General features: G+C 38.5%; 1 protein-coding gene across 3 annotated transcripts in view; it reads left to right on the forward strand.

Annotated features, from left to right (window-relative positions):
• Positions 1-13,342, forward strand: part of MEIS1 (Meis homeobox 1) — a 131,833-nt gene that overhangs the window by 57,563 nt on the left and 60,928 nt on the right. For all 3 annotated transcript variants that reach the window (XM_050952167.1, XM_050952166.1, XM_050952165.1), the window contains exon 8: positions 12,729-12,874. In XM_050952167.1, the coding sequence (XP_050808124.1) occupies positions 12,729-12,874 (146 nt within the window). The remainder of the gene's footprint in view (positions 1-12,728; positions 12,875-13,342) is intronic.

Raw genomic sequence — 13,342 nt, forward strand, 5'->3', positions numbered from 1 at the left:
TCTAGTGATAACTCCTTTCTACATGCATGGGATTGCTTCAACCACACAATGTAAAAAGCAAAACTGCTTTTGAAGCCAGACTGTCTGGCAAGAATAAATTGCAGCTAATGGCTATGATTTTTGGTCCTCCAAATATAGAGGATTCCTTTAACTATTTTGATTACTAATATATTTGAACCAAGCCACTGACAGCACATGCTTCTTTCTTACAAAAGCAGTAATGTAAGAGAGAGAGAACACAGCAAGCTTTATGCACTCAACAGGAAAAAGAAGGAAGCTCCTGTAGTTAAGGCACTGGCTTGGGACTCTGGATGTATGAGTTCAATTCCCACCTCTAATACAAACTTCTGTGTGACTTTGCACAAGATACTTAATTGCTATGCGACTCATTGCCCATCAGTAAAATGGGGGAAGGAATACTCCCACTCTGCCTTTGTGCCCAGCAGAAAGAAGCCCTGACCTTATAGGTGCTGTGAGGTGCAACTGTAACATTAACAAAAACTGGGACCCACCAGCCTTTCCCTCTTTTCTCCTTGCTGTTTGTCAATTCAGTAGAACTCCTGGCAGCTAATGATGGAGGGGGGGAAATAAAGGGGATAAAAATAGAGAACATAGAATAAAATATGTCTGTGCAGATGACATTTTAGCTGAAATTTCCAAAGCCTTCAATATCGGCCTAACGTTGCTGTTACCCTCATTATGTATTTTGGATCCTTCAAGACCCATTGCAGAGCTGTTGGAGAGAAAAATATAGACTAATCACTATCTGCAGTGTAAGATAAAATGCACAGAACCAGAAGCAATGATGCTGGTTGGTAGGAAACCAAAAAGATACTGAATGCATTTAATTTGAATTTGAGGGGACCCGGTAGCTAGTAGATGTGAAATATTTTATTTTTTTAAAGTCCTTCCAACATGCCTCTGAGGGACCATGCTGAAGGAATCAGTCCTTGGCCTCTGCTGAGGCTGGCAAACAAGGGTCCTTTTTAGTGCTAAATGTGACTCCTGTCCACTAACAATGGGCCAAGATCACCTACCCATTTCTATTATTTCCCTGAACAGCCATTAGATGGTAAGAATTTTCAGTGTGAGCTATGTGTGCTGGATTCAAACCAGCACTAGAATTGTGCGAGTAACTGATTTTTTGGTTCTCTGGCTGTACCAAAAAATTGAAAAATAAATTTTGTTTTAAGCTGACTCAAAACAAAAGCTTTTCAAATATTTCAGTGAACCAAAACATTTTTTTAAAAAAAGTTGCAATAGAACAAAACATTTTGCTTGACCAGAAATGAAAAAATTTGCTTAGTTTTCAAATCATTTTAAAGGCTTATTAATAAAATTGAAGTACATTTCAAAACAAAAAGTTGTTTCAAATAAAATTGATACATTTCATTTAAAAAATATCAAAATGAAATGTTTCCATTTTTTGGATTTTGTTTTTCAGCCAGAACAAACTGGGAAATTTGACACGAATTTGTAAAATGTTTTGAGGTTCGTCTTGCAACATTTTCTCAGAAGCATCTGCTCCAGAGGGGAGGAGTTTAAGGTGTGAGCACCAAGTAGTCTTAGGCTGAAGCCTCCCATGGATCCAGAGGGTTCTTGCATAACAGGACTTCCAGACTTGCAGAAAGAGCAGTCATCTTGTCTGGAGTATCTGTGCGGCTCTCCTTGCCCCACTCCTTCACTAAGATATCTTCCACAGGAGCTATGCTTCCTTGGTTCCATAGCAGTCATTCGCAGGGCACTGGAGGTGTTAATACTGCTTTGTGGGGGAATCAGGGAGCCCAGCAGGGGATAGTGCTGTGGAGAGCCCCAGTGGAAAAGATAGCACCCTCTTCTTTCCACGTGGGATAAAGATGGGTTGAGTTACCCTCATGCAGGGAATCAATCGGCCTCTTCCCTTGCTCTCAATTTTTTTTGTTTTGTTTTAGGAGCACTTCAGACAACACTTTGTGAAGCTCTCTCTTATGTGTGGTACAGAATGGAAGTCACCAGAAATTGTTATAGTAAAGTTGTCGTTCCATTAGCCTTCACATTGCCTTATGTATTTACTACTGGAAGACACACATCTCAGTGGCTTTCACTGTAATTGTAAGGACTAGTTCTCTGTGCAAAATAATCAGTCTCACAATATCCCATGTTCAAGGTTTTGGTTTTTTCTCTTTGTAACCTTTTAACTCACTTCCTGATGAGAACAGAGTTGCCTTTTGTGTTGGACAAAGACAGTCAGGTGGATGGAAATTTGGTATAGGCCTACTGTAGTCAATTTCTTTATCTCCTTTTGGCTTCTGTACCTCCGTCCCTACAAGCAGCCTCCCTCTGTTTATTGTAAGGGGACCCTTGTCTAGGAACAAAACCACTATCTTTTTCAGTGTAGGGAGTGGGGAACAGCATAAAGAAGAACTCAGTTTGTTGTATCTGGTAAACCCTTCTGTTCCCCAGACATCCCCAAGAGATTCCTATGCAGAGGGCTCCTCTTGGATTAAGGTATGCGTTTCCTATTTTGTGTGTGCATGTGATGAGCAATATAACATTCATCTTTCTTCCAAGAGCTAACCATCCTTTCTTTAAAGCATGCTCAAGCTTCTCTGGTACAGGGAGTCAGAGAAGTTTGTGGTCCACTCTGACTGCAATTTACCAGCAATAGATCTGTTTCAGTTATAAGTGTTTGTTTTGTAACCTTGTGTATAAAAATGGAAAGAGTTTCTGTTCAGCTTTTTGTCCTATTTGGAAGGGATCTGAGCATAAGATATAAGTACTTCTGACTCTTTAGTTCAGAGGCCTTGAACTCTCCCTTTGACACCGTTTTTACTCTGCACCCTTGAACAAGTCACTTAAGTGCCAGTTCTGTCACTTTAACTCATGTGTTGCAAACAATCCAACTGGGTAAGGGTCATACTCTCAGGCCCTTAATTATTCTTAATCAGTTTCCATATCTGTGAAATGGAGGTACTAAAATAATAACTAGCTACCATATGTGAGAAGGCTGTGATGAAGATTAGTTAGCCTTTGTGTGGTGTTTTTTCAAAAATTGGCTAAGTGTTATCATTTTTTTTGTTGCATTTCTTATTCTTGTAAATGTTTACCATAATTTTAAAGGCAGCCATCTTTCCTGAAATACTAGATTAAGAGGTAGATGTTTGAGTTTATAGTTTGCCTAAGCAAGCGGCAGTACCTGTGGGCAAAAGGAACTTTGTCTAAAGCTTCTAGGGGGATGAGAGGCTTGCAGTGGCAACAGCTACAAATGAGGCTCTAATTGTCAAAAGAGAAAAAGCTGTGTGAGTTTGCTTTTGTATTTCCCTTTATCAGCAGCATGGTCTGACAAGTGTGCCTGGGCCAATTGTATGTGTAGTAACACATTAAGAGTGATGGTTATCATCTGTTTTCTTTTATTCAGTTTTGTTTTTCATTATCAGATTTCATTGATGGATGAGGGAAAATAAAAACGAAGATGCTGTATACAAACAAGAAAAAAGGGGGCCAGATATTATTGCATATTAGTGAGATTCTTGCATACCTCCAAGCAATACTGTGGGCTCAACAATGGGCCTGCTTCTGGCTGGCAAACAGCAGATCCCCAGCGTGTGCTGACTGATGAGACAAAGAGGGGTTATCCGAAGTACCTGCACTCCAGGGCCAGAGGACCTGTTAGTCTCCACTGACTTACAGCAGTCATCTCTAGAGCTGGTCATATCCAGTGAGAAATTCTGATATTTTATCATTTGTTTTCATCTTCAATCAGGGACAAGTTGAAATGCAAAATATTTCATGTAGCAGAAAGATCTGCCACTTTCTCTTGAAATGAAATGTTTCAACGTTCCCAAATTTTGGCTCAGTTTGACATGAATCTATGTCTCACTCAGCTGCCATGGTGTCTCATGGGAGTTGTAGTTCAGTTGCCTCATGCCACAGTTCTCCTCTAAATCTCCCATGGTGCCCTGCAGCAATTCACCCAGTGGGGAGGACCATGTGGCAGCTCAGGCAAACACACAGTAATGCTGAGCTGACCCCAAACAAAACATTTTAGTTAATTTGACAAACGCAAATGTTTTTATTTGCTGTCAAACCAAAATGAAATATTTTATTTTGATTTTTTTCCCTACCGAAAATCAAAAATTTGTGGCAAAATTGAAATTTTACAGTTGCATTTTTTGTCATAAACAGTTTTGACAGAAAATTCCTGAGCATCTCTGGTTATCGCCCTCTCAGACTAAAGGAAGCAGTGCAAAATCGTTTGCTTTCTATCTCTTTTGGCAGGGTGCAGGACAAAGGCAGCCTTGCTGAGGGAAAGTGACCTATGGTAACACATGGTTGGGAGAAATTACTCCCACAAATAAAGTGGCCGATAGGCTATAACTGGGATGCTCTCCTCTTTGCTTTGGGCCTCCTGCATCCATTTAGGTTCAGCCACAAGTCAGGTGTCCTACAAACTGTGTAAAATGCACAGATAGACCCTTCCCCCAACTGGGCCCAATCCTCAGCTGGTGTGGAGTCATGTTGATTTACACTAGCGGAGTTCTGGACCATTTTTGCTAGCTATGTACATTTTGGCAGACTGTCATGGTACTGTGATTCTGAAGATATGCTCCTTTGCTGCTTCATATGCTCCCAGTTTGTAACCTGTGTGTAAGCAGAAGTCAAATCAAAATTCAGGCCAAAATACTTTTATGTCCAGTAGATAGTCTGTTTCCTTCTTGTTGACAACATAATAGGCCGGCTTCTCAACTAATGTGCCACAAGGTTTTTTTAAAGTAACATATCTGAACAAAGTGTGTAACTTTTTTCATATTGAATCCATTTTTTCTCAACAAGTGTTATAACATTTATACTAGATTTCAGTTAAAAGATTTTTCTAAGATCTTTTGACTCTTCTTGGTTAAAACAGCATATTTTTCTTGTTTAACCAGGTACTTTTCTTTCTGTGCAGTATTTATTCTTACAGCTGCACAAAGTAAGCTTCTGGTTTTTGGCAGGAGAAAGTTGTTGGCTTCCCATTAAATTAATTGCTTTCTTTTTAATATTTAATACAGAGTATAGATACGTAACTCTAAAAATATCTTGCAACTTGTCCATAATACTGGACTTTCCTGGACTCCATTAAGAAGTTGTACTACATTTTGCAGATTTTTTTTTCCTTGGTGTTTAGCTGTAAAAACTACTGAATGGATGAAAATGAGTAAAATGTGTTTCTTCCCTATTCATCAATGGTGTTTTTACTCTTTGTGTAGACAGCTAATTTGCTGGTTGTTTGCCTGAGGGGAATTCAAGTAAAAAAGGAGGATCAAGTTACTAGAAAAAGGTGCTCCTGTCTCTAAAGAACAAAGTACAATGATTCAAGAAGAAAAAACTTTGAAAATTTGTCAAATGCCAGAGTGTAATTTATACCTGGCCAGGTTACACCATATATGAATGTTTGTGTAGGATATTTTTGCAACTGTTTCCTTTAGTAACTTGTAAATATGGATACTATCTGTGACTGGCAATCCCCTGCTGTTTGTGTCATGGTCTGAATCTTTGCATGAAAAATGTAATGCACCTCTTTAAGATATGCCTGCAAACCCAAACATACTGTGTGTGTGCATTGCTATTGCTCATTTTCAGCCTTTTTTGTTCCTCATTATCTCTTTTAATTAAATATGTTAACAAGCCTGTTCCTTAACTACCGGTAATTTGTTCCTCATTGCAAAGGGTGCTGTAAATTCACCCCGACCCCAGACATCCATTGTTGTAAGTCTTTTGGGGCTGGATCCAAAGCCCAGTGTAGTCCCTGTGATTCTTCCTATTTATTTCAGCAGGCATTGAATCGTGCATCAGAAATAACTATTTGTGAAATTTAAGTAACAGGAAATGTTATTTACAAATAAAGAAATCCCACAGCCACTTTAACCTTTCTACACTACTGTTTTTCTTGTCTTCCCTGTTTTCACTTCTAGTCCCATGTTTGGGTGTTGGCAAGTTGAGAGAATGTCACAATGCGGGAATGTTACTTATTTAAAAAAAACAAACCATGAACGTGGTTGTTGTGAAAGCTGCCAGATTGACAGGCCTATCACGTGAAACCTTCTGTTTCAGCACAGAACAGGTACAGCCTGGATGATGGCTGTGCAAGCATCATGCCAATGTGTGTCAACCTTCTTCGGGAGTGGGTGCGTGCTTCAGTCTTCATATTCATTCACTCCTCAGATTTTAGTGCCAGTTAGAGGAGGAACATCTGTCCTCTGGAATTAGACCAATAACCCATTTCTCAGAGGCCTCTGAAAAACTCTCATCTAGAAATGACGTTTGGTCACTACTTTCCTGGTTCAAATTTGAATGGGTGGTCCACATGGTCTATACTCCCCAGCTCCAGCCAATCCAAGTACAGTAGCAGTAAGGGTCTGATAGAGTAATTCCTTCTGTCCCAGTCTAGACTTACAGCATCTTCAGGCTTGCTCCTTCTCAAAGCTGAGAGTCTCTGGCTCTCATTGAGTTCATTGGAAGTCGTGTTAAAGATGCGATCCATCTTACAGGAAAATCTCAATATTTAGTATGATTGGGCCCTTTATAGTGCAGGTGTGAAAGCAGCAAATTGGTGGCTAGCATACAATACATAGATGCCCCTTACTGAAATAAGAAAGATGAGTGAATAGTGCAAATATCATGAAAGGGGCTTGTAATTAACCCTTCCTATGTAAGTTTGAAAAAAGTTGTTTTGATGCTATTTAAAATCTCTCTGGAACATTATACTAGCTTAAATTATTCATTAATAAACAAGTCTTTCCAGTGCAATCTGATACAAAAACATCATTTTGATGTCTACTGAACTTCCTAGAATGCCTTTTACTGTGAACTTGTCTTGATTATATGGACATCAGTTTTGACTGTGGAAAAAGATTCCAGTATACCTAAGATCAGGAATGATTACCAAAAGGCTTATGTTCTTGTTTGGGATGCAAGAGGAAAAAACCAACAGAGCTGTGAATCAGTGGTTAAAAGATAAATATTCTACTTAGAGAATTTGAAGTGTCTCATAATAAAAATAGTCAGAAGTAAAGGGGAACACATACATGAATGTTCTTTTTTAATTTTTACTTTGTATTGAGTTTAAAAAGACAACTTTATCTACAGGACTATGAATGAAGAGAAGCTGTGTGTTTATTGTTTCACTGGAACAATGTCGCTCTAATACAAAATCCAATATAGTCTCTGGCCAGAAAAGATATTTTTATTGTATTAGATTATTAAGAACAAAAATGTGCAAAACTAACTTACTCCAAGAGATAGAAACAGCCATTAACGTGAAAGATTTGAAAAAACTAAAAGTTAAATTTAGGAAGCTCTCCTTATTTTAAAGGACATTGGCGTAGTCCCATGTTAATGGTGTCTTCCAGTTCCGAGTGCACTTAAACGTTGCTGAGAGTATTTTCCAGTGCTATTGGGTACATTTCTTTCACATTTCTTCAGTGAACTCTTTAAAGTGGTGGATTTAGATTCTTATCTAAAAGTAGATTGTAAAAGCCGGACCCTGGAATATAGACTCTATCCTGCTATTTGGTTGTGCAAGTTCCAGTGCTGTCTAATTTTTCAGACTTGTAGCAAAGCTATTTCCCCCCCAGCAATTTTAATCTAATTTAACCAGTATAATCCCCCTGAATAACACCTCTTTAAAATGTTCAAAATGTTCAGCTCTTGAGCAAAGATTGGAATGTAGCCTTTTAAGAAGAATAAGTGTTCTTGTAATGGAAAAAAATATTAATATTTTTAAAGCAAATTTGATCCTACGCCTGTTACTTAGAGTGAAATAGCAACTTACTGCATAAGACTGTGTATTGTGAAAATATTTTCGGGGTGCAGTGTATTTCTCGATTTGTCTTAGAAGCTATAGTTAACTTTTAAGACAATTAATGAGGTTTCCATAGCCTAAAAAAAGTTGGTTAGAAAATTTACTCCTTTTCCAAGTGTATTTAGAAAAAAATGTATAGATTGAGCCATATTTTTCTGGCCTAGTTCATGCAAATAATCCACTAACATGAGTAATGTAAGCAGGATTTGGCCCACTATGTGTAACTATATGAATTTGTATGAAGTATAAATTATGGCCAACATTTCTCAACTTAGGTACTTGAAGTTAAGTTCCTAATCTCTGAATTGGACCCGCTGTGCAAAGACTTAGTCACATGCTTAACTTTACGCGTATGAGTAGCTCCACTGAACTCAACAGGACTACTCTGATGTATAAAGTCATTCATGTGCAAATGTTTGTGGGATTGGGATCTTAGACACTTAAAGAGAAGTTGTCCTGATTTTTCCAAGGTGCTGAGCATCTGCAGCTTCTGTTCAAATGAATTGGAGAAAGGAGTATTCAGTACGTTTGCGGATTTGGATAATTTTTATTTAAAGCCTAAATATGGATTTAGGAGCTTAATTTCAGGCTTCTATGTTGGAAAACTTGTCCTAGGCCTAATATATTTAATGAAAAGGTATACTTCCTATCTTTTAATATTGCAGAAGGATCTTTTTTGGCTCATTGTAAAACTAGGAAAAATTGTTTAGACTTGTCATATGATTTTTGTGGCTGCAGCACATCATTATTATGAATGAATGAATGCAAGCATGTATATAAAGTACCTGTTTTGCCAACAAATGTCTATAACTGATCACCCATAAACACCAGGAATAATTGCCTGCTATGGGATTGTTACAAACTTTGTTGCCTTTTTGCTGCTTCTGTTCTACCCATTTTGGGGTGTGGAGGAAGGGGAAAGAAGGGAAGTTGGAGGAGGAGAATGTGTCTGGGGGTGTGGGGGGAGGGTGACCTGAATGAGCGGAACCCCTGCTGACATGGCCAGTCTGACCCATTGAATGGTCTGAATACAATAAATGCTGCTTTATCCTTTCTTGAAAGGAACAAGATAGCACAGCCTAAATGCCTGGGTGTGCTTAAATAGGGAACTCTGGGACGTTTGAGTTGAGTGTGTTTGAAATCTGAGCTCTCTGACAGCCTGGGAGCTGCCACAGGTCACCTGCCTTACTCCATAGGGATAGGCCCAGGTCTCACAAGAAATTGTCCATGGACGAATTGTAGTACAAATTCCTTTCTTTGTTGGTTGGCCTCTTTCACTAGACCATGGCCTATAAAATTTTGTAAAAACAATTCTTAAATATTATTTGAAAGGGCAAATGGCCATGCTGAAAGGTTTGACAGTTTGACATATAGTGTATGGTTTGATAGCTTGGAAACTGAAATGTGGAGCCAAGACTCTCCTTATGCTTGTTATAGGCTCAATGTTTTTTAAATAGTGTCTAGTTGCTGTGCAGAGTTCCTTTGCTCCTAGCAGTTTGACAGGCAATGAGTCTGCTTCAGTGATCTTAAATCCTTTTAGACTAATTTGTGAGAGAGCAGAAAAACAGCTAGCACCTTTTGGATTCAGTGTTCAAAAATAGAGAATCAGGTATTGCCAATTAAACTGCCATTTCAAACAATCATATCAAGACAGATTACTTTAAATTCCTCTGATAATGTCATGCAATGCCTAAAGAGAAAGCAACTGGGAGTTTCTCTGCAGACAAAAGGATTTGAGTAGTCCAAACTCATCAGTGACTAAGGCAGAGGTGTAGTGTGAACCAGATTTCTGCATTAAAATATTGCATATGTGCAACATGAACGCAAGCAGTGTGCAAACTCTTCCCTGAATAGCCAAAGGCCATTTTAAAGAGCTTCTGGCCCCTCAGTCACTGGCCTACTAGTTAATTGCCACACGGGCTTCGTGACACATGGGCAGATAATATGACATTTTCAGTTTCTGTCACTAGCAAACGCCACAACGTTGCTTGCACTAGTTGCTAAGAAGCTGTCAGAAGCCATTAGCAGCTGGCTAAAGTTGCCCTATGGCATTTCCTCATGGCATCAGCAAAACGAGCATAAATCACCCAGTGGAGCCTACTGCTATACTAATGAGGCTGTAAGCTTGTTTATGGACTAGCATCATTTTTATGATTATTTCCACCTTTTCAGTTTGCCTTCATTTGGCGGTAGGAGAAGTCAACTTCAGGAATGAAGTCACTGCTGACATTTTACAAATGTGGTTCGTAGCTGCTACCATGTGGTTGGTCAGTGGTTCTTCAAGTTTGGTTAGTGATGTTAAAAAAAAAATAGGGAAAAAAAAGGAAAGAAATTCTCTGGAGACCTCATAGAGGTGACTGTATCAAATTTCAGTGTGAATGGAAATGTTAAAAAACACGATTGACCATTTAGACTTTCCTCTGAGGTTTAGTCTTTACAGGATCAATTTTCAATTTAAAAAAGTGGAAGAGGTTAAACAATTGATTTAAAATATATGAAAGTATTTGCTTTTAGAATAGTTTGTTGCTTTATTATCCACTTCCCCCTTTCACCTTCCCTAACTTGTTGTCGGACAGGACTAGAGTTTATTGTTTTAGGCTTTTCTGAACATGCACCAGTATTTATACTGGATTGAAAGCATTTGCTTCCAATGAAAATCTTGTCTTAGATTACAACCCAGCAGTGTAATTTCCCTCCCAGATGGGAGTAAAGTAGCTGTATTTGCCTAAAAACAGTAGGAAGAACAAACTGTGCATTAAGCCAAGGCTGTTTTTGGCTTGAGCTAATGATGTAACAGAAACCTTTTATTTGGGATAGGTCACTGCTAGGGATTGAAGGAGGTGATCTGGCTCTCGCTTGAAAGGTTTCTCCATTGTATCTACATAAGTCTTCACTTAAAAAATTCTGTTCCTAATGCTTCTGCTTTCATACAGCAGAAATAAACAGGAAAGGTTCTGGGGAGTGTTATACATGGAATGCAGAAAGCTTTTCCTCTCCTAATGGAGTATATAATTCAGGTGCCCTGAAGGCATGCTTTCAGGAATTCTTTTGCCTGAGGTAATGGGAAGCTCAGGCTGCTTTAAGGCCTTGATTATCTATTGATGCACAAAGCTGGAAAAAAGTCATCTCCGTTGGATTATAGTACATATTTCCATAAATTATCAATGAATTCTCTTCTAGTCAGGCACTAGGCATTGCCTACTAAATTAATCTGAAGGGGGTTAGAAATGGATAGAAAGTATATGTTAAAAATAGCGGTAAAACAATCATAGGGAGGTGGTGAAAGACAGTGTCATTAGGTTAGAAGCTTTTCATTTTTAATCAATGAACATGTAATATTTTTCTTTCCCTTGCTCTTGTCTCACAGATAGAAAGTGGATTAGCCCATGGAAATTTTAAATGCTGTTGAGTTGTTTCCTTTGCTCATGTTTCTTTTATGAATTATTATTTTATATGGTGAATTGCTTCTCTGTATAAAAGGCCTTTTTTTCTTTTGCTTTCTTTTCTTTTCTTTTTTTTAACCTACTGAGCTTTCAAAGAATTTATCAGCCAAAGATATCTGGACTCATCATGAGGATCTTGTTTTATAAATATGAATATTCAAGTCTAGTCTTGCATTAAATACACACAATCAGTCATAAGGACAGCTACAAATTCATTACAGTCAGTAGTAAAATATATAAAAATGTAAAATACTAAAAATATAAAACTGTCACTTTTTTTAGTTAAACTCTACATAATGTATCACACTTTTGACAGTCCAAAACCCATCTTTTGTTTTTTATTCCTAACAGGACAGAGTTAAACTCTTGATTCAGCTCAGTTCAGTTTATTTTCTTGATCATTCTTGCCTCGGGATGTAGAGAATACTTGCCTAATTGCCTCACAACTCTGCACTTATCATAAAAGTACTATCCTTGGAAGCTCTGATACATTCAATCCACATGCGGGGAATGAAGAGAATAAATAACTATATGGATTTGTTAATGAACTACTTTTTGGGGTTTAAACAAAAATGGTGCACTGATTGACCAGGGACTCTAAACCATTGTTTTTCTCTGCACAGTAGACCACTATTTCACCACAGATAAAAGCCACTGCTGTCCAGTCTTATACTCCCATAGATGAGCTGCTAATTTGGCGAGTTTAAGGCCCTCTCTACGTTAAGGAAATTTGTGCTGGATCAATGTAATGACATTGGTGCAAACACCTAATGTAGCTGTGGTGCACCAGGGAGGGCTTACATACTACATTGGTATAAGTGTAGTTAACCCAGCATGAATTTATTTGGGCTGAGATTTTTAAGAGCATCTCAGGAGATTAGGTGCCCAAGACCCGTGAAAGTGAATGTGAGTCGGGCATCTAGCTGCTTTGAAAATTCCAGTCTGAATATAGATAGAACCTCACTCTTACCATTGTCACTTTGAACTTGGGTAGAGGATCAAATGGTGCAAGAGATTTGCCAGCAAGCTGACGCTTAATTTGAACTTTGTATCTCAGAGTGGAACATGGCATCTGGGCTGCTGCATGTTAAGGTGACATAACATCATCAATACATTGCAAGCCACAATTTGAGTCAAACACCATTTGCCTGATCTGTAAACACAGAGAGATTTCTGTGAAGGTAATGAAGAGACTCCCCCGCCTCCACCTTGGCAAGCAGGGTGCTTAATTCACTTTTTTTTGTTGCTGTGCTGAATCAAATGAGAGAAATGGCTATCTCATTCTTATAGTTGTTCAGAATAAACCAGAATTTGGCTGAGAGGGTTTATTTTCTCCCCCTCTCCAGGAATTACAGCACGAAAGAATTTATATCCTATTTAAATATTCATATACCCCAAAGTCAGGCTTTGACTGAAGTATCTAAAGATAGCATAAGTCAAAATTTGATTCACTATGTTTACAGGTGACGGCTTGGACAACAGTGTAGCTTCCCCCAGCACAGGTGATGATGATGATCCAGATAAGGACAAAAAGCGACATAAAAAGCGTGGCATCTTTCCCAAAGTAGCCACAAATATCATGAGGGCATGGCTGTTCCAGCATCTAACAGTAAGTGAACTCTAGATCACATTTGTGAAATGAACATGGAAAATGTCATGGTCGTGGTAGTAGTAGACAAAAATATTTAATAACATGTTACTGACAGGCAGTTCAGGGTGCTTTTCCAATTGTGTCTTTACATCATTTGCTAGATGCCAAGAGAGAGAGTATTTATAGTATATCTTTGTTTTTGTTGCTTTTAGCTCTTTGGTTTGAGTGCAGTTGTTAACAGGAGGTCATCGGAAAGTGTGATAGATCTTACAGTAATAACATTAGATCAATCCTGCCCTTGCTCACATGGCTGCAACTCCTGTTGACTTCAGTGTGAATTGCTGCTTTGTAGAGGAGAGCAGAGTTTGGCCCATTGTTCTGTGTTCTGGAGAACCTCAGAGAATCAATTAGGGGGAAAAAACCAAAGCTTTTATTCAGATGTGTGTCAGAGATCACAGAATTCCTATCAGAGAGAGGTCGGAGTGT

Source organism: Gopherus flavomarginatus, chromosome 4, assembly GCF_025201925.1.
Source record: "Gopherus flavomarginatus isolate rGopFla2 chromosome 4, rGopFla2.mat.asm, whole genome shotgun sequence".
Lineage (NCBI taxonomy): Eukaryota > Metazoa > Chordata > Testudines > Testudinidae > Gopherus > Gopherus flavomarginatus.